Genomic DNA, 27,500 nt, shown 5'->3' on the forward strand with positions numbered 1-27,500 from the left:
TGACAGCTACAGATATCCCCAGGGCTCAAATAGCTCTTGAAGCCATGTCTTTGTGCGAGGGCACAACAGCTGTATCCGTGCGTTTCATTTTAATTCTTCTCCTCTGAATGCAGGAGGTGAGGATTCTTTTGGGGGAACTCTGCACATATGCAACTTGACATCAACAGCAGGGGCATATTTTGAGGCAGATGCTGCGTTCAATAATTCACATATTTATTCAGAGGCAGCACACAGGGTTTGATGAAAACTTTCTCCTTGTTTCTTCTTGGAAATGCATAAATATGCAAACTGTTAAGTAAAACTTCTATTCCCTGTGTGCTCACCGTGGCTGCTATATTGACTAGTTAAGTGCATTGCCAGTTTCACCCCATCATCTATGGGGAATTCAACTTTTTTTTTCCTTTAACGTTTGTTTTTGTTCCAGTATCCTGAGGGTGCCCGATGAGTCATGCACTTCTGAGCGTTTGTTCCAGTCCATCACAATGTTGTACAGCATCCTGCAAGTTTAAACCGAACTCTGAAAGCTTGATTTACATTTGTTACATTTTACCAAAAGATAGGCTTAACTACCATGAAGTCATCCTTGAATTTTAAATGCATTCATCTTGATTTTTAACAAGAGGTTACCATTATCAGTCATCAGCTTCTGCTACCGAACTTGGTTAGCAAGATACACCCATATGGATGCATCTTACAGACACAGATGCCTGCTAATTAGTGCTAAGTAGCAAACTACTACTACAACAAAAAAATCACTCAGCAAAACAGAAGCACAGAATTCCCGGAGGGTGTACATCACAACAGGCCATATTAATGAAATGCTAAAGAGTAGTTCCTTTAAGTCCAAATGAGTGAGAAATTAGTGAAAATAAATGTAAATGAATGTAAATGTCTGTACCCACAGATCATATTGTACCTTTTTCATTTTTTTATGTGCAATTTTCACTCATTTTAGTTGTATACTTTCCTAAATGAGCGATGTTTACAATAAACACAAACTTTGCCTGAACAAAATGACATAAGGCAAAGGTGTATATACAGATATATATCTAAATAAAAAGCTTCTGCAGAATCAGTATCAGTTTTACTTGTTTAGTGATGGGGCAAGAAAAAACAAAGTGCTCACATATGAGATAACTCTTAGTGACAGTCAGGCGAGAAGAGAAAAAGCAGTAAAACCACCAACATAACTAGGCTCATGGAGGGCAGCCACCTGCTTTGACCCTTCGATGTGAGGGAAAGGCAAACAGAGAAAAGAAGAAGACCTGACAGTTTGCAGGTTTGTGGTGCCAGCAATTGCAACAATGTTGAGAACAGAGAAGGAAAAAAATGCTTAATCCACATAAGATTTTATGTGGATATAAAATATCCTGCTCATAGCATGGTAATAATATAAATATCCTGCACTATCATGGAGAAATAACTGAAAAGTAACACTTACTTTTCCTGTTGAAAGCATTTACACCGGTCAAAACTGGATGAAATAAAAACTAATAGGATGTTCAAGACTGCTGCAGTGTGCCGTGTTTGAACTTCTGATATCATGAACTCTCTGCTGTTTGGTTTGACTCTATTTGAAAAAAAAAAAAGAAGGAAAGAAGACGGAAAGAAAGAAACTTCTACAAAGGCAGCACAATGACTTTGAAGTCACAGTGAGGTACTTTGTTTTTTGAGGACATTACATAGTATACTGAGGTGACAGTGAGGTAATTTTAGGTGGCGTGTAGTCATGGTTGACTTTGTGTAGCCATCCGCCTGTGAGTTTGTGTGTGTGTTTGACACCACAACACAAAAGCTGAGCAGCTCTGTGGCCTTGAGAGCACTTACTGTTGTTTCCTGTCAAAAACTTGACAGGTCACTCCACTCTTTCCCGCTTATAATAGAAGAGAACAAATTAGAATATATGAAAAAAAACAAGAAACTGGAGGGAAAAGTGTCTTTTTTTTATTTCATGCTATGGAGAAATAAATCATTGTTGTCCCTCACTAACATTAAATGTTTCTCATACTTTAAAAGACGGGACACAGTAACTTTATCATCTTATATTTAAGACTTTTTTTCTTCTCTTTTTATTCACCCCTTTTCTTTTAGACCACCAGTTTTCTGTCAGAGGCCCAGTTTTCTTCAGAGTCACCAGAAAACCTGGACCCACTTTTCAAGTTCCATGAGACCATTGCTAAGGTAGGACCATGTAATTATTTGTAATTCTAGCAAGAATTGTGACTGTTATGACGATTTTACCACGTAAGGCAGGATCTCTTGACTTGGGACCTCTGTGCTACATATGGTATTTTCTATGCTGTGAATTTTGTCAAAATTAGGAGACAAATGTAAAGAATATGAAATTCTTCCAGATGGAAAACAATGAAAAAGCATCTACGTTCATGGTTTATCCTGCCTTGGGCAGATCTTGATTGGGAATGTCAGTAAACAGAGCATAAAATCTGAAAGGAGTGTATAGTTTGATATCACTGAGTGCACTGCTGAAGAAATCTCGTGCCATAAATGTGGCTCAAACTTTCTTGTCCCAAATGAGATTATCTCCTCCATCAGAAATTGCTAAAATACTACACTATGAGCATGTCCGTGTTGAATGAACCCGGGATAACAACTTTTACTCAATGTCTAAGCATTATGGAAAAATAGTTTGAAAATTAAAGTTTTGCCAAAATCACAAACGTTACCTTGATGGCTGCTGGACAACCTTGGTAAATATCCCACTGATGCCATTGTCAGATATTCTAGAAAAGTTTGCAAGTTTATGTACGCAAATTGTAATATTATCCTTTTATCAAATAGAGCCAAAACAAAAAGGCAACAAAATAATCTCACTTGTAAGAGGAGAGAAAACAGACTCAAATTGTAGACATATACCAAGTGACAGACAATAAGTGAGCTGCACCACAGGGTTGTAATGCTGACTGCTGATGCCTGTGACAGTCCAGACAAGCCAGTTCACCATGCAACAAATGAGACATCCTTCATGCATAAATACATGCTGTGTGGTTTTCTGTTCACAAGAATTTCCCAATCAAAATAGTTGTCAATCAAATATCATTTTATTAACAAAAACACAAACATTATTATTATTATTACTGCAATAACCTTATCAGTATTCCTTGCTTTGTGAGGAAGGTTTAATTGGATTGGACAACTTTTGCAGATGGAAAGAACAAACTGGGTCATTTTGCAAAAATGTGTTATTTATAATAATGTAAATTAATGTTAATTTTGAAAATCCAGCTATACATTTGTTTTTCACTTGTCCAGTTCATTGTAGTGGTGTAGGCTAAAGCCTGTCCCAGGCCGTCGTTAAGGTGCAACAGGTTGAGAGGCGGGATCTACCCTGGACATGGTGCCAGTCTGTTGGAGGACTAACTCATTTTGATAATTAGCCCTAGTCTTTAGCGTCGCATTACAGAATCCGATACCTGCTATGCTTCGAAACGGGTGGTGCATCATACATGCGGGAACACTGGTACCAGGCTTTTGCTGTTGCTAGGCAGCTGCAAAGCCAGCTGCTGTCAGTCACTTAGCTGGTGTAGCAAATGAAATTAGCAGGGTCATTAGCTAAGTAAAGCATAAAAAGTCACAATCCATTTTAGCTGCAACAGTCAATGCCCAGAATCTATTGATATTTACTGGAGATGAGCAGGCTTTGCAGGAACAATCACTTTATGTTCAGTTCCTCAGTACAGCAGATCTAATGAAGCTCTGACTCTGAAGAAAAAAAAAAAAAAAAAAAAAAGCAAAAGCAGAGATGTGGTTTCACATCTTTGAAAATATGCACATTCAGGGCAGCTTGCCAGAAAACTTGTAAGGTGTTTCAGGGAAATAAAAAAGGCAACTTGAGGTTAAATGCACTGCATGTTTATCCACTGCCATCCCTTGTGATTGTAGCCTTCCTTTCTTGTTCTTTTGCTATAGTTGTAACATATTTTTCCCTCTACAATGACACCTCTGTAAAAGTCAGAATAAATTCACACTGCTTATGTAAGATGTTGCCAAATTAGGATTTCCATCTCAGCTAACAGGACCTTTTTAAAATAGCCCTTGCTGTTAGGAGGAACACTCTCATTGCTTATAAATGCCACCAGCTTACCATAGCTATCACCACTGTGGTAAGCTGTCACAGCGTACAAATTACATAAGGCACAGTGACATTTTCATTATCTTTTATGGAGCCCAGCTCTAAATGAAGACACTTCATTTTGTTATGTCCCTACCTTGGCACCTCATATGTGAGAAATTACACTTAGTTTACAAGTACCACCCTGGCAGAACTGTAGTAGCTCATCCTACTCCTGTGTAGGTTTGTTCTCTGTAAACAAAAGACATTTTTACTCTTTGATGCAGAGAGTGGAGATGGAACCAGATGGAAGCAGACAAATAACTGAAATCACTGGCATTTATATAGGTTGATTATTTTATGATTATTTGTCTTGACTGTGTTTATTGTCACAATGTAAAGCTTGTTGTGGAGCTCGCACACAGAAAGAAAACCTGGTGCAATGCTGTGTCTTAATGGGGATTGCCATAAACGGATTACCAAATCTGTGTGCCTGGAAATTTTTTCTAGATTTATGAGTTAAGTTTATTACTGACTATTTATTACTAATTATTTCCTGCAGCTCTTGGGTAATAGAAGTCTTCTAAAAAAGCAACTACAGCTCATTTTCTTCTCTTTCATTTCACAAAAGCATAACAACCACAGTGCCCCAGTTAGTATGATGATAAATGATAAAATGAATTATTGTCCGTTTAAAACCATACACAGCTGCGATTTCTACGATGGAAAGGGACACCAGAGAATCATTGTATGACAGAGAAATAAACATAAAGCTTAAACGCAAAAAGACTGAACGCAATTTTGTCATTTTTCATTCTTTTTATTCTTTCAAAAAGCTGGAACTCTATTTCTGTAGTTATTTGACTGCCGACAGTCGATACTGCATTATCTAAATTCAGCAAAACTAAATGTAAGCAAAACAGGTTTGAATGGTGAGTGTGTGGGCATTTGCGTATGTGTGTGCACCAGCAGCGTAAGGTGTCATTGTTCACAGTGCAGGTGACCTTCATGTCCATCCCATCCCGGCTGGATGGTGATTGCTCGCCTAAAAAGCACCTGGTTGGCAGCTCATTTTTCTCTCTTGATTTTCATTCAACAGCACCTCTTCCATTCATCTGGATAAAAAAGGTGGAAACTTACTGACCTTAAAAACAAATAGAAAACAATAATGGCAGGTCATTCTTGTGGTTGGACGTGTTTCACGGTATTGCAGCATGCTTCATATCACCTCCAACTTTATCCACAGTTGTGGGTTGACACAGATACCGGCTTGGGTCAATAAGTTTCACTTTATAACGACTAAATAAGCACTCTCTCATGTGAGTTACTGTAGTTTTGCAAACACAATGGAAAAGGTCACAGATCGGCTTTTATTAAGTGTTAATTTATGTCTTTCACTGAGCAGCAGAGCTTTCTAGGTCTCGCATTGTTCTGTATGCTTCCTACCTCTAAGACCAGGTGTCCCAGAAACATTTTTCTGAGAGAAACTCGAGGCAATGAGATACACTGAGAGGCAAATATAGGAAATAAACTTCATCACACTGACAGCTGAATGTTTTTTTATATGTATAACACCGCATAACACGATGATGCGAGGCTGTAAAGTCAGTGGAAGTATAGAACTTTATAAACCATTTCACATGTAGACCGCATGTTTGAAAATGAAGTTTGACATTGTGACAGTGGCATAACTGTGTTTGATGACTGATGTGTTCCACTGGCAGGGGAGATAACACATATGCCAAATGGTTCCTAGCTTACTCATTCCCCACTTTTTGGAGAGTAAGGCTGATGGTAAGATGACCTGTAGGAGAAAACAAGTTGAGGTTTGGGTTAGGAAAAGTGATCCACATGTAGCTTAAGCATGATTTACTCCCTTCCCACATACTTGTTTCCACTATCACTTTCCACTATATTAGGGGGCGACCGTGGTTCAGGGGGTTTGGAAGCTCATCTTGTAAACGGAAGATTGCCGGTTCAATCCCTAGCTCTGTCTGTCTTGGTCGTTGTGTCCTTGGGCAAGACCTACTGGTGATGGCCAGAGGGGCCGATGGCGCAATATGGCAGTCTCGCTTCTGTCAGTCTGCCCCAGGGCAGCTGTGACTACAACTGTGGTTTGCCTCCACCAGTGAGTGAATGAAGAGAGGAATTGTAAAGCGCTTTGAGGGTCTTGAAAAGCGCTATATAAATGCAATCCATCATTATTATTATTATCATCCTGTCCTGTTTGCTAGTTTTTAGTTCCTGTGGTCAGATTTGACCTTTCTCTGCTTTAGTTTCAGCCTCCTACGATAAATGATGTCACAATGTAGCTTAACATTTTTATAACACCCACTTCTATTACTTGAAGTTCTCCAGTTGTCTTTAAAACCAGCAGTTTTAATTACGCTCGCTTTCTCAATCAACTCATCCTGGCCAATTTGCCCTAACCGCTTTCCTCGTCTGTACTACTTGAAATGTTTTTTAAGTTCTTTGCACAGTCACGCAAGTTGTTAAGCTTGTAATTATACCTTTAAAATGCTGCACACTTGTGTGCAGTTATCCTAAATGATTCAAAAAGTATGCCAGTTAAATTTGGGCGGTGATGTTCTGGGAGGAAAAGGGTCACATCTAATGTGCTTTTAAGAATGACAAACGGTTAAGTTGCACTTCATGGTTGTAACAAAATGGGGACGATTGTACACACACAGAAAATCTAAAGTAGGAGTATTGCAGTTTTCTGCATTTTAGATGGACAGACAACAAGAGCACAGTTCTTGAGGAAGACCAAGAGACATTTATGAATGAAGTCCATAGATTTTTTTAAGTGCTTATATGAAGAAAAAAATGTTAAAGGTCTTTGAAAACCAGTGACTCGCCTACCCAGTAAGCAAAATCCAAATGGTCAAATATTTGGGCACATCAGTGGTTTAAACCCTGGAGTGGATATCTCTGACCAAAAGGGCCCTGTGTTTTCAGACATTTAGAGAAAAAAATCTTCCCAGCTGACAATTCATGACAAACATTCAGGTTTGTTTCGTACTTACCCTTTATTTTATCACATAGACAGAAAAAAGTTTTTATTTACAGATGAGTCCTGTAATCTCTGGCAAAGCTCGTCCGTGTCTATGAGGAAGGTTGCAGCCATGGTGGGCGGAGGAGAAATAGCGCTGTCATTTGGCCTTAATCATCACATCCTTGGAGATCAGGCAAAGTGCCAGATGTTATTTGTGCAGGTTGTAAAATGAAGGGAGAGAGAGAGAGAGAGAGAGAGTGAGCGAGCGAGCAAGGAAGAGAAGGCCAAAAGTACACTGACACAACATGTCATCATGAAGGGCAAATGGGAGGAGGCAGAGATGTTATTCTCCATGTTAAATATTCAGACTGGGAGAGGAATACAGAAAGGCAGAGAAGTCTGTGACCTCTTTTGGACTTGTGTGTATGTTTGTGTGCCTGGACTTATGTTGTGAAGGACTGAAGCCATTGTGGTGACCAAACGCCCCTCATCGGGTCAAAGTCTTTATGAACAAAATCATTCAAATATGGGTGAAAACATACGAGACGGGGTTAGGATAAGCACGCGTTACAGATATGGTAAGTCACCAGGAAAAGAATGTATATCACTGTAATGTCCTTTTGAGTATAGGGAACAGGAAAGTGTGTGTGTTTTCTGAAATGTCAGCAAGTCTCACTACATATTTGTAAAAAATGTAACTTAAGGGGAAACATGGAGACACGAACACTTTTGCATATCTTGTAGTTATAATGAACAAAGTTTTTTTTTTTTTTAATTCATGCAAGTTAGTAAGTATACCATAAAAGCATATAAAAACACTTAGTTTTTGTGCCAACTGATAGTTTCTATTCTACTAATAGTAATACCTGCATGTTGTCTATGTCAAATATTCTGATCAATTTATTTACTTATTGTTAGTTGAATAAATCTCATCTCCTTCAACATTACTAACTGTGAATCACACACAAAAAATGGCTGCTTGGCTGAAAAATCAACAGAAATCTCAAGATAATCCTAATCGTTTCTCTTTTTTCTGTCACCATCATACAGCAGAACAAATAAGATTATGCCTGTGAGGACATTAGTGCATTGCACCAGCAAATAGCAAGTCATCTCAGGACAAAACAAATTACTTACAGCAATAATATGACTTCAGAAAGCTGGGGTCAGGGTACTAGTTTAGCTCACTGGGTTGAACAGGCACCTCATATGTTATAAGGCTATTGCACATGCCCGGGTTTGAATTTGCTCACGGTCATTTGCTGTGTGTCTTCCCGGTGCTCTCTCTCTCTTTCTCCTAGCGTTCCCTTTAAGAAAGCACTCCCCAAAAATACTTAAAAGAAAGCTGGGGTCATTTTAAGGCAGAATCCTAAGTGTGTCCAAAAATAGATAGCTAAAAGACAAATGAGCTCACGCTCAATTCCAGTGTGAAAGGGCAGAATTTGTATTTGCTTCCAATAAAATTAATTATTCCTTAAAATCACAGAGTTCAGTCAGAATGAACATTCAATCCTTAAAATTGAGAGGCTCTAAAAGAGAGTAGCGTTGAACTCTTATAAAGACAGAAAAATAGCTTATGGTAAGAACACGTCTTGGACATTAGCTGATGTACATCTGATATACAGTCTCACTACAATGCAGTAGGTTGAGCTGGTGTCACAAAATGAGAAAATGAATGTATGTATGTGTCATGTTCTTCTGTTTAACAATTTCAGATATGAATATGTATTTTTTTCTTTCTCTCTTCTTATTGCATCTGTGTTTTATCGTCTTTCTCTGTGTATCATTCTCTCTCTTTTATCCTCACAGCAATACCCAACCACCTCCTGACTCTCTATGGAATGGTGCATGTGCATTGTTAGTGTTGTAGCTCAGGGACTTTGCCTATGCTCTATGTCCCTGAACTCATTTGTCAAGTGCAGTTTTGGACACAGCTTGGTTGGAAGGGTTGAGGGTGGCAGGTGGCAACAGCATGCATCTTTCACTTTCTTTGTTCTTTCTCTCCTCTGTCTCCCTTGGCCTCTAAGTGTGCAGTGTTCTCAGAGTAGCACATTTTTTAAACGTGGTCTTGTATACAAGCTGGCGTCCTCTGAGTTGGCAAAGCATGGCAGGCGTTGATCAGGCCAAGGAGATGTAGCAGGTCCCTGCTGCACACTGCTAGGCTTGTGTGAAAAAGCCATATACTTTACATGTGCAGTAGGTATACAAGTGTAAATATAAATGTGACGTTTGCCTCAAGTAAAGAAAATCTTTACTCAGCCATTTTAATCCTTGCACTTTAAACACTTCAGCCCACTTTTGTTTTGGATTTTAATGAAAGGAAGACCATCGCTGCGGTTAGCAATGCTTTCCTGTGAATTCTTTAAAAAATGTTGATGATTTCTTTCCCACACCTGACCATGTGGATTTGTTTTCCTAAATCTAACCTAATCTTAACCACAGAGAAAAAAGTATGTCCACAAATTGAGGGCAAGGTTGTTAAATGCTGCTGAAGGCAGTGATGTGCTTCCCATGTAAATTAGTGAGCTGTTAATGTTGTTACAGGCCTGCAAAATGTTGCCAGTGCAAGAGCATCAAGTGCTGTTATCTTATCAAAGCTGTTCTTTCACACATCCAGAACATTTTTGTCCCTTCTTTTGTGAACAAGTAAAAACAAAACAAAATGCAACAGAGATCCAACAGCGCATTAAACTTCTTCTGGCCAACATATGTGTGACTTACTCCCCAACGATCCCTAATTTAGATTTTGTCTCTCTTAAAATGAGGGCTGATCTCTCAGTGGCAGAAAAGCTAAAGGAAACGATGTTTGCATCTCTGTGACATCAGATATTTCTGATGCCCTGGGATAACAAAGAACTAACAAAACATGAACTGAGATGTGTCATATTTTTGTATCTTCTCTTCTTAATAGTAGTAGTAGTAGTGGTAAGCAGTATTATGTTAGCGGTTGTCATTAGGGTGTTTTTATACCTGCAGTCAGTTTAAATCAAACTCTGATTTGTTTTCCACCTTGGTGTGGTTCACTTGTGCAGATGTGCGGGTGCAGACCAAAACGACATCACCAAGACCCTTTGCAGGAGGTGATCTTGGTGCAAATAACTATGAAATGAACGAAAATTCTCCATGTCTTTCAGTATTCCAGAACATAGCAGCTTCTTCCTGTATTTACTTTTCTTGGTCCCGCCCCAGACACATCTGGCCAATGAGCAGACATACTACTATAACATTCTCACATGGTTCATAGTGATGCATTTTGGTTCATTTGGAGTTGACTTGGATTTTTCTCTGTGTGAAAATAAACCAAGTCAAACAAAGAAAGCTACGAGTTTACCAATCCAAATCACTTGATGGGTTTGGAAACATTTATACGTGTAAAAAACACCCTAAGAATGTGAGAAAACTTTTTTTTTCTTTATAATATTACATGCAGTGTACTTTAAAGCAGTGAAAAGAGTTTTGGGAGCAATAAAAAGTGAGCTTGGGAAAAAAGTTAAATTGCTACATACTTTCTCACCTTCATAGCAAGCAAATCACTCACTGCATGAAATAGACAGTGCCATTTTAGAAAGTTACAGAAAGTGCCGGTCACGGACCTCTCAGTTTTGACTTAAAAGTCATGACTGGAAGGTTTGAGATGAACTTAATTTCAACCATAGTTCAACGATATTTCAACCATTTTTGGTTGCACCCCTAACATTGCCTCATCCTCAGCTACTTTTACACAATAAATTCAATATTGCATAAAGTCCTTATTCAGTAAAACTGGTAATGGTTCAGTTGATATCATCAAAAGCAAAATTAAGCAAAGACACTGCCATCAAAACATGAGCTGACTATTAATGGAGACAAAAAGCACAAAGGACAACAGTTTTGGAGACTCAGAGGTTGTAGTCTGCCTCAGGACATTATTCAAGACATTTTTTAACAAATTTTTTTTTCTTCCCAAGACACATGGAATGTGCACTGTATTTGGGGCATAAACACGAGGAACCCTGATTGGCTAGCTGGGAGGAGGTGTCAGATTAAAGACTGGTGATACTAATAAGAATAGAACAGACATACGGGCTCGAAAACTGGCAAACTGGGGGATTTAAACCTGACAGGAGTGCACAACTACGGCAGATTAAGAAAAAAGAAAGCGGAAATAAGAAAAAGTATGAGCACACCAAATCATTATTGTTAGTAGTAGATCTGTTATTGTATATTTTATACATGTTCTATGGGATATTGTATTTGTTTTAAATGTTATATACCTATGTGGTATGTGACTTTTGTTGCCATGATGCCAGGTCTCTCTTGGAAATGAGATTTTAAATCTCAATGAGATTTTTACCTGAATAAATAAAGGATTAGATAGTAGTATGGCACCTATATATCACTGGAATTAATTTGTTGTCCTTGTCTTGGAGTGAAACACAAACAGAAACACAGAGGGCAGTAAAAAAAAGAAGATAGGCAGGGAGACGGGAAGGGTAGATGGTAATAGAACAAACAGGCCCAGAAATGAAGAGTGGGACAGAGGGAGAATGAGAAAACTGCAGATAAGCCTGCAAATATAGATGGAGGTGATGGTGATGAAGACTAAATGTCCCTCCCAGAGAGACATTGATTGATGTAAACAGGAGAGGAAAATGAAGACAGAAGGACAGAATGACTTAACATAATACACAAGATCAGACATGCAAATAAAGATGTGTCAGGAGCCAGATAGACAAATAAAAAGCAGTAAAAATGAAAATAATAAACAGAGAGAAAAGATGGCATGGCATGTATACGAAGGTTGCAAAAAAGTTGGCAGACAGAGTTAAATATGCTGGGGAGAGATTCTGATTCATGGAGTTAAGGAGATGAATAGGAAAGGTATTTAATACATTTTATCTCCAGGTCTGGGCTCATGTGTCTTCTTTATTGAATTCTGTCATCTTTACTTAACATCCATTTCTCATCGCTGCCAAAGAGCACAAATGCCACGAGATGTGATCAGTAAAGGAAGTTAAGAACTTCATGTGAGAAGTTAATCTGAAGGTGATGCTTTCATGATCTCATACACAATAGAAAAGAGGATACAGTAGTAGATTAGAAAGGAAGGAGGAAGCAGGATGACAACAAACGTTATTGGGAATAAAAACTCTTCTCATGTAATCATGACCATTATTCAGGGTTCCTTAAGGTTTCCATCAAAGTTTATATTCTTCTGGACGTCACCAAGATGTTGTGGTGTGACATTATTAAAACACGGGATAAAAAGGTTCAGACTTTAAATTGACCCTTTAGAAACCCTGTGAGATGTCCATAGAAATGCAGAATTTACCTTCTGTACACAAACATTTGAGAGTTTCTGAATCAAAAGCGTTCAGAGTCCAAATTAATGTAACTGTATGCTGGAAATGCAGCGGAGATTTTCAAGAGTCAGACCCTGAACCCTTGGGCAGTTCTGACAACATCGTGATTTATAATTATCACAGGAGAAAAATGTGTTTTTCACATGCAGCCTAGAGTCTAACTACAAATTGCTGTGGAGGGAAATACGTATTAAAAATATACAAATATTTTGAATCTGATGCTCACTAATTGGTGCCACATAAGACTTCTGCAAGTTGCAGCAGTTGTGAAGCTCTGTTTGGCATATTCATGCGGGATCTAATAATCACGTCTTTTCAGACTGGGTCTCATTTTGCATATTGAACCTGTTGGTTTAGTTAGATAATCCATGGATTAGTTTCTGTTCATTCGACAGATTAATAGTTTGAAAGCCCATTGGTATACAGATTTTGTCTTTCAAAACAGACTGCTCTTATTGGACATCAACCTGTTTCCTCTAGAAAATGTTAGTGATTTTCATGGCACTTTCATTCCTGTATAGTCATGACTGAGAACCTTGTCACTAATTCGACAAAGGTAGTCAGATTATTCTTCAGAAAAGATGGGGTTTGCGTCTGTGTGTAATGCAGTTGCTTGTCAGCCTTGTCCACTGCTTTTTCGATAAATGCTCGAGAACAAAGGAACATTAAAGCACCCATATAATAGAGATTACAGCAGAGCAAAAAGGAGGAGGGAAAACAGAGGCTTTTCCATCCACTAAGATCAAAGCCTTGGCTTGTGTGTTGATAGATTGGACTTATCTCTGTGCTGTTGCTTGTTAAGGCTAAGGGGCTTTTTGGAGATAAGATTCGCCCTTCTGAGGCACTGTGGCCTCTCAGACTTATCCCAGGGGTCACCAGCAAACAAACAATTAACGTGGTCGGTAGCTCTAAATGTATTTCAGAGTATGCCCACTGCTACTACTGTAAGCACATATACTGTCAACTCTTATGTGTCGCATACCTCTGATTATCCACAACGTAATCTTCCTAAACATCCAAGGTTTCACTCTACTTACCTACCACAGTAATCTTTGACAGTTTAGCTGGAGCGACGCCATCGGCGTAACTTTGTGCTGAACACGGGGAAGGGGGGGGTCAAGATCTCTGTCTAAATAAATAAATAAATCTGGGTAAATTCCCAGATGATTAAATATGCAACTATTTTGCTGGTAATACCTGAAACGAGTAAAGAAAATCAACAGCCGGGGGGGTTATATTGATTGGGTCTCATTATTGGGGGGGTCATAACCCCCCTAACCCCCCTGGAAATTACGCCCCTGAGTAACGTCCAAGAGGAATGCATTGCACAAAACAACAAATCGTGAAAATTATAGAATTATCACATTTGCAGGATGTTCTTGTTTTTCTAGCAAATAAACCATCAATGTAACAGAAAGCAATTTATTTAATAACTAAACATAATAAATTCAATTAAATCATTTACATTTTTGGTGAGTTTTTTCTTTTTTTCAGATTGCGTACGGAAAAAAATATTGGATCAGTCTTAGTTGAAAAAATTAAAGTATTATCAACAAAAACATGACAATTAGTAACGTTGCTATTCCACCTCTGGCTTTTATAATGTCCTGAACAAATTTAAGTGTCTACCTTTTCATTAATTGCTGAGGTAATGATTGCCATCTCTCCCAGTCGTTTAGCTGACCCGCAAATCCTTGTATCATAAATGAGTGGGAAAATTTGCTTGTTTATTTCAGGCAGTCATCTTTACAAACAAAGGTTGCAGCATCATCTCCGTGGCCAAAGTGATGCTCAGTAATTTTTTACAAAAAGTTTACAGGAAATCTTGGTCTAACATTTTCTGACACAATCCATGTTGTTTCCATCTTGAAGGAATTTAAAAAATGCTGTTCAATGGTTCGCTCTCTTGTTGTTTTACACTCACCAAAATAAATAATGGCAAGTCAGTCACATGTCCTATACTTCGCGTGTTAGAGTTAAAGTTAAGAAACATTATTAGTTATTCCAGATTAATAAATCATAAATGAAGCATTGTTGCAACACAAAACTGCCTTTTCCCAGCTATAGCAAAGTGGACAGCAAACTCCAAACTAATGTGTAGTTATATCTTTGAGGTGGGATATGTCAGATACAGCACATCCTATGACAAATCAGCATCTCCATGAGAAGGCTCTAGCCCAAATCTTTTAACCTCTCAGCCTAGTTACTATGTTAAATATAATCAGTCATCTAGGGACCCTGGATCATTAAAATGTATTGCTACTATTATCATGCAGGGACCCACAAGTCAGTGTTTCTGCCACCTGTTATGGAGGGCACAAGTCACTGAAGGATGACCAGACACCTGCATAATGCAGACCTCACAATCCATCTTACCGTGAACTCTTACTTTCACCTCTCTGGCTATACTTTTTTTTAGTGTTTCTCATTGTAGCTCTCCTCTACTCTTCATGTTTCAGTATGTGTACAAATAATCATGCTTGCAAATGTTACCTCTAATCACAGTGAATCTTTTGGACTTTCACTTCAATACTTGAACTTAATGTGTGGAAAACCGGAAGGTACAGGGCATGTAATTAAGTCGGCTCACTCCCTAGAGGCAAGTTATTTTAGGTCTGGTTTGGGGACAGTTTGGTTAAGATGTCATGAAAAATTTAGTGCTTGTGAGTCATTTAGTTCCTTTCTTCTGTTTCACCTTAAAATCCAAAGTATTGTGACTGTCTAATTGGAATTATGGACTCTCACCTTTTATGAAAACATGCTGATAGATCTTTAGTCATTCAGTTGACAGATGAATTACAGTGAAAACCTAAAATGGGAAATATTGTTGTAATATATAATATATCCTTAAACAATTGTTTGTGGTGTTTCCAGGTTTTTAAATGCTCTTTCTGCTGTGTCCTTCTATGTACAAACTAAATGATTTTGCAGCTGTTGTAGACAAAAGCAATGTGAAAAAAGGAAGTCGACATCAAGTGATGATGAGCTGGTCCTAAACAAGAAAAGGAAGAAACAAAAATTCGGGTTCATCCGAGCAGGAGGGAGAATTCCATCGTTTGATTCACGATGTTAAACTGTATCACAGCTGATTTCATGCATATTTCAGTCAGTGGGCAGTTTGAACTCTTGTTGGCAGGGTTGGGACCACGTCTGAGGAGAGCCAATTGACCCTTAGCAGCAGTTAGCTGTATGCCTGAGGTGAAATAGCATTATTTTACTATTTCCCTGTCATTATATATTCAGTACCTGTATGTGTTTTGCGCTACAAGCATGCTTGTTGCCAAATGCAGAGGTATGATTTGTTTGATTTCTTTATTTTAATCCAAAGAATTGAAACAATCAATCCTGGATCACAAAAATAAATGCAACACATGTCCAGCAAATTTACTCGGTTGGTCTGAACGGCTCCATTAGGACTAGATTAGTCCGAAAAATATTTTTAATGCACAAAATATTCCCGAATATGCGACCGGTCTTGTGTGTAAAGGCTTTTAGACTAAATGTAAATGTCTGCAATGATCAACAAGATTTCTTTAATGAGACACGGAGGGACTGAGTTGTTTCAGTGTCTCTTTGTTAAAATGTTACCATATTTAATTATCAGTACATTTGGCTAAATATATAGCAGTTAGGGAGGTGTTTTAATGTATCAGACTTCCTGACTACAACACATCTATATCATATATTGTGTATAGGTTATCATAGAATTACACTGATATCTGTTAGAAGTGCTGAAGGCAATTATGCATCAGAGCCATTTTCACCTGCATGCACAATGAATTACTAATAATAAATGATTATCAGTTGGACTGACTCTCACAGATATGGATAATAGGCACCTTTCTGTATCTAGGCTACAAAGAAAACCTCGTCATATGAATAAATGCAAAAAATTTCCACTCACTTGTTACCTTGGAAAAATCAAGATAATATCAAGCTTTATATTAATTTTCTCCTCTATAAAATCAACATTTATGACAGTTGAAAGACAGTGGGAAAGGGTGCTTGCTAATTTAACCATAATGTTTTCTTTAAACCAAGTTTCATTAACCATGCAGTTCAGCGTCTACCATGTAGCCCCTGCAATTTGAAGGACTCCTTCCACATACATTTTTAGCAACATGCTGCGATCAGCGTCAGTTGAGAAGATTGATAAGGTGAACTCAGTTTAACAGTGATCTCTATAGAGTGATTATACCTTCTAAAATGCATTTAATGGTGTTATAACAATCAAAAGAAGTGTTTGCATTGGATTGTAAAAGGAAAATGTCACATTCACTCCTTGCAATGCATCTTAAATCTACCATGTTAAAGCTGTATTGACACACATGCCAGCTTTTCATGCATTCATTTGTCAGAACAAAACGATTATGCTGGTGCGCAGCCAGCGTAGTCCACATATCAAACTTTACCAATAAATGTTCCTATATTTTACTGACATTTCACTAAAATTTAATGAATGTTTTTTTCTTCAAAATGGTCAGACAATATTTTGCTAGAGAGAGCAACATAAAATCACACGAATATGACTAAACTTAGTTTTAGAGATTTTTAAAAAGGTAAAAAAAAGAAGCAATCTTAATTTGAATTGGGTAGGTGTTGATAAAAAGCAAAAAAAATAAATAAATAAAGCCAAAAGAGGGCCCAAACAGAGCTGCTATTTAACTTCTAGTATGAAATATATAAAAGCAAATGAAACTGTACTCCCTACCTAAATGAAATAAACTGGCAGAAACACCCTTCTCTTTGTAGCTCTGTGGGCTGAACTGTACTTTAACGAGGCACTCTAACTAATCCTGGCCCAATCCCCAGGTATTTCAAAGAGTGCCTCGTTAAAGTACAGTTCAGCCCAAAGACTTAAAACAACAAAGTTATCAAAGTATAAAAACTAATGAGAGAACCAAGAGAGATTTACTCATATCAATTCGCAGCTGTCCCCAATGACGTATTAAATATAAATGATGTGGCAGCAGCAGTACACATCTGATGATTGTCGAGTGCTTGATCCAGTCCCACTAAGATGTAAACATTAAACCCTGTCACACTTAATTTAGATCCCCGGTGTGGACAGGTGTAATGAGTTGGTGAGTTCATAAGAGCTGATTATGATGTGACAGCATTAAGTGCTTGTTTCAATTTACTGTGGGTTTGTGAACTTTTTTGTCATAAAGTTTTTTGTGTTTGTTTGTTCGTTCATGGCCAAGGACCTTGAGGGACTGACATGCTGATCTGAAGCGCTTCCGTGCTTTTAGCTTACAAGGTTTGCTTGCTTCAGCCACACGTTTTTACTTTTTTAGTGCTTTGGGGCTTCCCTTGGTAACCCCATGTTTTATATCTCATGAAGTTTTAAACTGGGGCAAAGTCTGGAGAAATGTGAACTTCAATAAAGTGTGCATGAAGGGCTCAAAATGAGTGAGAGCCCGAGTGCGCTTATCAGTTGGCCAGTGGGACAAGCCCAAACCCTTGCCATCTTAGCAGAAACATTCCTCAAAATCTGTGAGTCTGTGAGTGTGGACATTGGGATTGAGCCCTGGACTGGGCATCTCTCCAATGAGTGTGCCAGAGTGCAGCTGGGAAACAGATCAGCAGCACTTTGGTCTCAAGGCCAATCACATGCGAGAGATTGCAGTCTAGACTGCAAACTAAAGGGGCAAAGGAGAAAGGTAATCACAGTGGTGGATTGCCTATGTGAAGCACTGGCACATTTGGCCTAAGGGTGTTTTTGGCACATCGTCTACAGACGGCTTAACTTGACACTTTCATGCATATTCTATAGAAATTTGGATTGACTTTTCAAGTTGACATGACTTAGAAACAGCTCAATTGTATTTTCGTATTCCTGAAACCGATCACATTTTGACACAAAATGTGACTTGTGCCACAGCTTGCTTAATTATTTATTTTTATCTTCTATGGTTGATTCTGTGTACAGGGTTGGTGGTGGTTCTGAGGACGGGAGGTACTCTCCCTGTACACTTGTGAAAAATCGGCACCTACGTGTACTGTGTAGACAGACAAGCTAGAGAAAAAAGATGATAATGTCTTTGCTAGTCAGCCAGTCAACGTGTGAGCCAGCCAGTGAGGAAGTGCTTGAGTCAGTCAGTCAGTCAGCCAACCAGCCACACGTTCAGTCTTAACAGCACAGTTTACAACAGGCTGCTATAAAACATGCATACCTGACAGCTACAGTCACTTCTGTCTGACTCACCTAGGAGTTGCAGTGACGTTACTACAGCTGCAGTCGCTATCGCTGCAATGACAAGCTCCTTTATCACCTGTTAACAGGAGGTAGAGTTTGTGCATGTGCATCTTTGAGAAAGCGGTGAAGCAAGTGTAAGTCATATGTATGTGTTGGTTGGTGTGGGTGACTGAGGTTGTACCTATAGGTCATTGTGTATGGGAAAGTGTGTGCAACTGAGACAGGCATGAGTGGGTATGAGAGCTGACAGAGGCGTCCAGGTTGACAGCCTTTGTAATAGAGGAGAAGGTAATTTGTTAGACGGATCCTCCTCTGCGGCTGCCTGCACGTCTTCCTCTGTTCATCCTTCTTTCCTTCGCTCTACCTCCATCGCATCTCCTGTAAATCTTTCTCAGCCACTCGTTCTTTCCCACTTACCCTCCATCTCCCACCATCCTTCTTGTCTAATGTTCCTCCTCCTCCATCCCTTTCTTCCTCCTCCCTTTGCCCAGCTCAGGCCTTCATCCATCAGGCCTAATGATTAAACTGCTGCCCTGCTCATCTGAGGCCCTGTTTCATATTTCCCAGAGCTGAGAACTGGTTTTCGCAGAGCAGCTGTATAGAATGCTGCAGCATCCAAGCAATGTATGGCATGTTCTTTAATGCAATTAAAGTAAGTGTGTGTGTGTGTGTGTGTGTGTGTGTGTGTGTGTGTGTGTGTGTGTGTGTGTGTGTGTGTGTGTGTGTGTGTGTGTGTGTGTGTGTGTGTTTTGTACGTGACATCTGAGGACAATTTTATGATAACACACTCACAAAATGAGGACGCCGGAAAAATGAGGACATTTTTGAGGTCCTCATTTTTCCGAGCCTTCTAAAGTGTTCTAGAGGCCCCAACATGCTCCCAAACCAAAAATCTCGAATGTCCTGAAATATCACAATTTTATGAAAAGTGTGTTTAAGTGTGTTTAGCGTTTTGCTCACTTTCAGTTTCGCCGCCTACTGGCCAGTTTTGGAACAAAACACACTTTTAACACACTTTCAGTGACGCCACTCTGTGAGTCCTCATTTTGTAGGTGTGTCAGACACACAACACATTTGACCCAGGTTATAGTGACGCCACTCTGCGAGTCCTCATTTTGTAGGTGTGTCAGACACAATAACACATTTGACCCAGGTTATACCCTTCTTGGGGCTTAAGCAAGGGTAACAACAGTTAAATCAGGCAAATCTTGACAAAATGAAGGTCTTTAGATTCAGTTATTAGTGCCTGCACATCTTGGGGTTTTTGTTGTTGACAAAATGTCTCAAAATATAAAGTTTCAACATTTGTGTAATTATATTACTGTTATTTAATGAGTCTTACTTCTCAAAATCAATGCACAAATTGTCTGACCTTCACTAAGCAGAATGATGTGTGTGCAGATTTTGACCCTTGAAGAGTTTATATTAATCTGCATTAATATAATTGCATCTGCAATCTGCAGTTGAACTTAGAGATTCCTGCCGCTGTCATGTGATTCAGTATGATCATCAGGCTCAGTCTCGACTCTGAATTCCAAGAGGGCAGCAGCATGTCTCCTTGTTGAATGTCTGCTTTGAATTTTGGGTTGTTTTTTGTTTTGGTTTTTTCTCCTCTGCTACTACCAGAAGTTGTCTGCACCACACCAGGGCCTGTGCTGCTAGCATAAACCAACTGAGCCTCAACCAGGGCCTGTGCTGTTTTCTGAGGCCATCTGCACCGCACCAGGGCCTAGCTAGACCCATAGGCACCACACCAGGGCCTTTACTGCTGTGTAATCAATTACTGTAAATGTACATGTTATCAGGAAATGATCAGACGGCAGAGGGTTTTCAGGAAACACTGTTAAATGTTCAGTTTCTATTTCATATGTTAAAACAAGATCTAGAGTGTGATAAAAGTGGTGGGTGGGTTCTTTTACATTTTGAGAGAAGCCAATTGAGTCTAATAACAGATTAAATGCCATGTTGAGGCTGTCATTTTAGCATCTACATGGATGTTAAAATCACCCACAATAATTATTTTATCTGAGCTGAGCACTAAATCAGATAAAAAGTCTGAGAAATCAGACAGAAACTCTGTAAGGCCCAGGTGGACGATAGATGATAACAAGTAAGACTGGTTTCTGAGTTTTACAGCTGGGGTGGACGAGGCTAAGCATCAGGCTTTCAAATGAATTAAAAGTCTGTCTTGGTCTTTCGTTAATTAATAGGCTGGTGTGAAAAATTGCTGCCACACCGCCCCCTCCGCCTGTGCTTTGCGATTTCTGGTAGTTAGAATTACTCGGGGTGTTGATTCATTTTAACTAACATAATCATCCGACTGCAACCAGGTTTCTGTAAGGCAGAGTAAATCGATTTGTTGATCAATTATTAAGTCATGTACTAACAGACTTGGAGGAGAGCGCCCTAATATTTAATAATCCACAATGTTTTACTCTTTGGTTCAGATGTGGATACTGTATTGTTCTTTCTTTTTGATTTTTTTATGTTTAAATTGTTTTTTGCTGGTTTTAGTTTGTTTTTGTCTGTTTGGGAGCTGACACGGTCTCAGTGGAGATGGGTTTTGGGGGTAGCAGGAGGAGAGAAGCTGCAGAGAGGCGTGTAAGACTGCAACTCTGCTTCTTGGTCCCAACTCTGGATAGTCATATTTTGGGGCTTTAATAAATTTGTCCATATTTCTAGAAATGAGAGCTGCTCCATCCAAAGTGGGATGGATGCCGCCTCTCCTAACAAGACCAGGTTTCCTCCAGAAGCTTTGCCAATTATCTATGAAGCCGACATCATTTCTGGGACAACACAGACAGCAATTTAAGGAGAAATGCAGCTAAACAGGTCACTCCTGGTCTGATTGGGAGGGGACCAGAGAAAACTACAGAGTCAACATTGTTTTGGCAAAGTTACACACTGATTCGATATTGATTTCAGTGACCTCCGATTGGCGTAACTGGGTGTCATTACTGCCGATGTGAATTATGATTTTACTGAATTTACGCTTTACCCTTATGTGGTGGCGCGAATGAGGAATAACCGGGGACGGTAACTAAGATGTTGACAACGCCACCTGGGGAGGGAGTTACACCCCAGGAAAGATATCTCTAGCCAATGTAAGTGTTACACTGGCAACCAAAGCCCACAGACTTGTTATTAACGGCAAAGGTGAGGCAGGTGAATTTTACAAATCAAGGTTTATTAAGAAGAACTACTAAAAACATAGAATTATAAAATCAAAGAGGCACCTAAGGTAGCAGGGTTGAGACGGCAAAATAGTTAATTAAAACGACCAGACTCCCTACCACGATGCTACCCTAAAAACAATCACAACATGATAAAAGAGCAACTAAACAAAATGGTGGAGACCGCCACTTGAGGAGGCAACCTACAGGGAGGAGTGCCCAAGGGTGCCACCAATTACTCACCCATGTGATTTCACTGCAGACCTCACTCACACTAAACGGTGCAATCTACCTATGCCCGTGTGTGTACACTCGCATGCATCGGGAGGGATTCCACCTCACGTGCCTAGCCCCTCAACAAGCAGCCACACCTCCACTAAAGCAATAAAAGAAAGCATAAAACATTAAACAGATTAGTAAAAGATCTACATAAAACAAATACACCCCAAATTACTGTTTGTTATAAAAGCATTGCGTAACAAACAAAACAGCATATGACAAGACAGCAGTAGTATAGTGCAAGCCTGCAACAAAAGAGGGAAACAGTTGTCAAAGTCCACCCTACTATGCCACGTTATGATGAACACAAGAGTCCCACTTACCACTCTCTAAAGGGCAATACATAAACTGAGTAACTTTCCTGGAGAGATCTGCAGCGCTTAACTGCCTAATGCTCAGCAGCCACCTTGGATGGACAAGACTACCAAATGACTCCTTCTGGTAGTGAAGCGCAGCTGTTTCTTATAAGCCTGCTAATTGTCAACTGGGAAGGTGTGGATGTTAGTGGTGCGTTTGTGGACATCATGTAAAATCCTACCCCAGAATCTACTTCACTACACTTAGCCAGCAGTTTTAAATTTCCTTCAATGTCGCCTGCTCTGGCCCCTGGAAGACAATTAACTATGGTTGCCGGTGTCTCTAGCTTCACATGTCTGAGAACAGAATCACCAATTACCAGAGTTTGACCCCGACGGGTGTGTCGCCGAGTGGGGAAAAACGGTTAGACACATGTATGAATTTGAGGAATGGACCCAAAATGCAGACACAAAGGAACGTGAAAGAAAATTTTAATATTAACAGAAAGCAAGCTGTTTATTAAGGCTGGTAAAATAGGCAGAACCAGCTTCCAGTTTGGATTCGGGAGACAGACACTATCTCTACTTTTAAGATTAGGCTTCAAACTTTCCTTTTGCTAAAGCATATAGTTAGGCAGGATCAGGTGACCCTGAATCCTCCCTTAGTTGTGCTGCAGTGAACGTAGGCTGCCGGGGATTCCCATGATGCACTGAGTTTTTCCTTTCCAGTCACCTTTCTCACTCACTATGTGTTAATAGACCTCTCTGCACTGAATCATACTTGTTATTAATCCACAGCATGTCTTTATCCTGTCTTCCTTCTCTCACCCCAACCAATCACAGCAGATGGCCCCGCCCTCCCTGAGCCTGGTTCTGCTGGAGGTTTCTTCCTGTTAAAGGGAGTTTTTCCTTCGCACTGTCGCCAAAGTTCTTGCTCATAGGTGGTCGTATGATTGTTGGGTTTTTCCTCTGTATCTATTATTGTGCGATCTACTGTACAATATAAAGCGCCTTGAGGCGATTGTTGTTGTGATTTGGTGCTATATAAATAAAATTGAATTTAATTGAATTAAAAGATTACAAAACAAAAGGCAGAAGTGAAGCTAAACAATAACCTAACCTGGGGACAAACCATGAAACCTGACATGGATACAAACATACCTGGAACATGGAAACGTGGCACCAAAGACAACAGATGACCTGACACTGAACAAATGAGGACAGGACTTACAGTGGCTTGCAAAAGTATTCGCCCCTTGAACTTTTCCACATTTTGTCACATTACTGCCACAAACATGAATCAATTTTATTGGACTCGCACATGAAAGACCAATACAAAGTGGTCTACACGTGAGAAGTGGAATGAAAATCATACATGATTCCAAACATTTTTACAAATAAATAACTGAAAAGGGGGTGTGCGTAATTATTCAGCCCCTGAGTCAATACTTTGTAGAACCACCTTTTGCTGAAATTGGATTCCATTAAAATTGATTCATGTTTGTGGCAGTAATGTGACAAAATGTGGAAAAGGGGGACGAATACTTTTGCAAGCCCTTGTAAGTACACAGAGAGACAATGAGGGATGAGGAACAGCTGGGACAAATCAGACCTAACAAGACAAGGGGAAACAAAACTAGACTCACTGCATATAGGACAAGGACTTTCACAATAAAACAGACATCACAAGGGTAATCTAATAAACAAATGAACTTAGCTAACCTAAAGAACTTATAAATAAACATCGACATCCAAACAAACTAAAACTTAAAATGCTGGGTCAACAAACCCAGGAAAGTGACAGTAAAATCATTTATTATACACATTATACTTATTTTCTTAAATTGCTTATCTATTATCTGTATTTTCACTTGAGGGTCTAGGGTACTGCTCTTCTTTTCATGACAAATTAGGACATGTTTATGATAACACACTGACAATATCAGGCCAATTTTGGCATTACTCCATCAGTGAACAGCATGCCCATGCTAACTTAAACTAGACCAGCAAGCTAACCACATGTGTATTTAAGTGTTACTTAAGAATAGGAACCAAACAAATTAACGGAACGAAATTAACTGTAACAGCAGTTTGCAAAACACTGTGACACTTCTCAAGTGTTCCTACCTCAAATACAGCGAGTGTTGCTGTGTTTTTGTTGTTAAATGGACGAGGAGAGCCCGTGGCTGGTGAGAGGATGCGGCATTTCGTCAGTGGAGCATAGAACGACGTCTGTGATTGGACAACAAGTGAGTAACGCTGCATCTGATTGTTCGAAAGCCTCAACCAAAGAGCTGCTGGTCACGGCAAGATACAAACTCGCCGGAGCTCTGAGTGAACTGCACATCCGGGACCTTCAGCACTCAGCAGAGATTTGTCTTGACGTATGTATTTACCTTTGATATCCATGACTCGACGCACATTTAGCAAGGTAAAGTTGTATGTTTAACAAGCTAATTAACGCTAGTTAAACGGAACTAAAACAATACACAATCGATTTGAACAAACTGTGTGATGAATGATGATAAATGCTAAAAATTACTTAAGATTTATCTTCAACAATAGATATTAGAAGTTTAATTTAACTGTTTTTTAAATTCCCACTGGAGTTAAAGGGACCTGTGGCCTTGCACGTGCTCTGCATCTTCAACTGCACAGACAGTCAGTCTAAGCTTTTTTAAGTGTAGCTAACTGCAACACACATTTTTTTTTCAACACAAGATATGTTTGGGGGATTTAAATGTTAATAATAATGTTTTCGTATTTAGCACAAACCAATAGGGTCTGGGTCTCTGGCCCAGCGCTTGACGTTATTCTAAGGTTTTTGAGTTTCTTATGTTTAGTGGCGGGTTAGTTGAGTTTGGCTTAACGTTATTAACATTGTTTTAAGGAGTTTATGTTAGGGTTGTATATTACAACGTTTGTATTTTCATGCCATTTTTCCTGTTTTATTTTGAAAGAGTCTGTTGTGTTCAGTTCATTAATCTCACTGACCTGTTGTGTCAATAGAATCATTTGTGCCAGCTACTTCCCTGCTCTCCTTCCATCCTGTCTCAACCTCCAACAGGAAAGTAGAAGTCCTCATATGGTAGGACCAGTGATTGTAGTGTGTGTGTTACACTGTCCTCATATTGTTTTAAGCTGTGAAGGACATGAGTGTGTTTCAGTTGCCTTCCTCATGTGGTTGGATCAACAACTCTAGTGTGTGTTACACTGTCCTCATATTGTGGGTAGCAGAACTGTACAGTGTTAAGTTTCTTTAGAATCTGGTATAAGGAAGTCGGATCCTTCTGTAATAATGTTCACTGATACAAATATGATCTGTAGTTAATTATCTAGTCGGGATTTATACTAGAGAATGTTTCTGACGTTATATTGTTGTCTTTTGTTGCAGACACCAAGTGCTGAGGTCCTGTCTCAGCCTCATACTTACCCACTTCATTCTTCCAACAGGTTACACATCATATTTTTGTATTTGGTATCAAGTATATGTGTCAGATGGGCCTAGTGCATAAATGAAATGCACTTTAATTGTATTAAAACAATCAGTTTCAGTCAAAGTTAACCAAAATCAACATTAGCATTAGGAGAAAGTAATTGTCTATACCATTTGTTAGTCCAAACTTTCCCGTAAAGCATCAGCGTGATCTTTATTCTGACTACATTTGATATTTTTGTCCTTTTACACATGTTTTTGTCCATTTAACCTCCCGCTGATCAGTTTACATGATTTAATTTCTGGGGAAATAGATGCCTTTAAATCAGTGTTGGGTTTGGAGCTTTTATTGACAACAGCAGAAGAAGTTAGAAGTCAGGAACATGAACTCTACATGTGTTCAGTCGTCATGTCCTCATATTGTTTTAAGCTGTGAAGGACATGAGTGTGTTTAAGAAGAAGTCCTCATATGGTAGGACCAGTGATTGTAGTGTGTGTTACACTGTCCTCATATTGTTTTAAGCTGTGAAGGACATGAGTGTGTTTCAGTTGCCTTCCTCATGTGGTTGGACCAACAACTCTAGTGTGTGTTACACTGTCCTCATATTGTTGGTAGCAGAACTGTACAGTGTTAAGTTTCTTTAGAATCTGGTATAAGGAAGTCGGATCCTTCTGTAATAATGTTCACTGCTACAAATATGATCTGTAGTTGATCATCTAGTCGGGATTTATACTAGAGAATGTTTCTGACGTTATATTGTTGTCTTTTGTTGCAGACACCAAGTGCTGAGGTCCTGTCTCAGCCTCATACAGACCAATCGGTGAGTGACATACCCACTTCATTCTTCCAACAGGTTACACATCATGTTTTTGTATTTGGTATCAAGTATATGTGTCAGATGGGCCTAGTGCATAAATGAAATGCACTTTAATTGTATTAAAACAATCAGTTTCAGTCAAAGTTAACCAAAATCAACATTAGCATTAGGAGAAAGTAATTGTCTATACCATTTGTTAGTCCAAACTTTCCTTTAAGCATCAGCTTGATCTTTATTCTGACTACATTTGATATTTTTGTCCTTTTACACATGTTTTTGTCCATTTAACCTCCCGCTGATCAGTTTACATGATTTAATTTCTGGGGAAATAGATGGCTTTACATCAGTGTTGGGTTTAGAGCTTTTATTGACAACAGCAGGAGAAGTTAGAAGTCAGGAACATGAACTCTACATGTGTTCAGTCGTCATGTCCTCATATTGTTTTAAGCTGTGAAGGACATGAGTGTGTTTCAGTTGCCTTCTTCATGTGGTTGGACCAACAACTCTAGTGTGTGTTACACTGTCCTCATATTGTGTGTAGCAGAACTGTACAGTGTTAAGTTTCTATAGAATCTGGTATAAGGAAGTCAGATCCTTCTGTGAATAATGTTCACTGCTACAAATATGATCTGTAGTTGATCATCTAGTCGGGATTTATACTAGAGAATGTTTCTGACGTTATATTGTCTTTTGTTGCAGACACCAAGTGCTGAGGTCCTGTCTCAGCCTCATACAGACCAATCGGTGAGTGACTTACCCACTTCATTCTTCCAACAGGTTACATCATCATGTTTTTGTATTTGGTATCAAGTATATGTGTCAGATGGGCCTAGTGCATAAATGAAATGCACTTTAATTGTATTAAAACAATCAGTTTCAGTCAAAGTTAACCA

The 27,500-nt window shown here is 39.1% G+C and overlaps 1 protein-coding gene and 1 long non-coding RNA gene across 2 annotated transcripts in view; both read left to right on the forward strand.

Moving 5' to 3' along the window:
• The window catches only part of LOC120436365 (inactive N-acetylated-alpha-linked acidic dipeptidase-like protein 2), a 483,232-nt gene that overhangs the window by 387,752 nt on the left and 67,980 nt on the right, over nt 1-27,500 (forward strand). The window contains exon 18 of the mRNA XM_039607291.1: nt 2,092-2,181. Coding sequence (XP_039463225.1) covers nt 2,092-2,181 — 90 coding nt within the window. The remainder of the gene's footprint in view (nt 1-2,091; nt 2,182-27,500) is intronic.
• On the forward strand, nt 24,729-25,398 carry LOC120436366. The gene is made up of 3 exons (XR_005610357.1): nt 24,729-24,784; nt 24,963-25,014; nt 25,363-25,398. It is a non-coding gene; the product is annotated as an uncharacterized LOC120436366 (long non-coding RNA).

Source organism: Oreochromis aureus, linkage group 23, assembly GCF_013358895.1.
Source record: "Oreochromis aureus strain Israel breed Guangdong linkage group 23, ZZ_aureus, whole genome shotgun sequence".
NCBI lineage: Eukaryota > Metazoa > Chordata > Actinopteri > Cichliformes > Cichlidae > Oreochromis > Oreochromis aureus.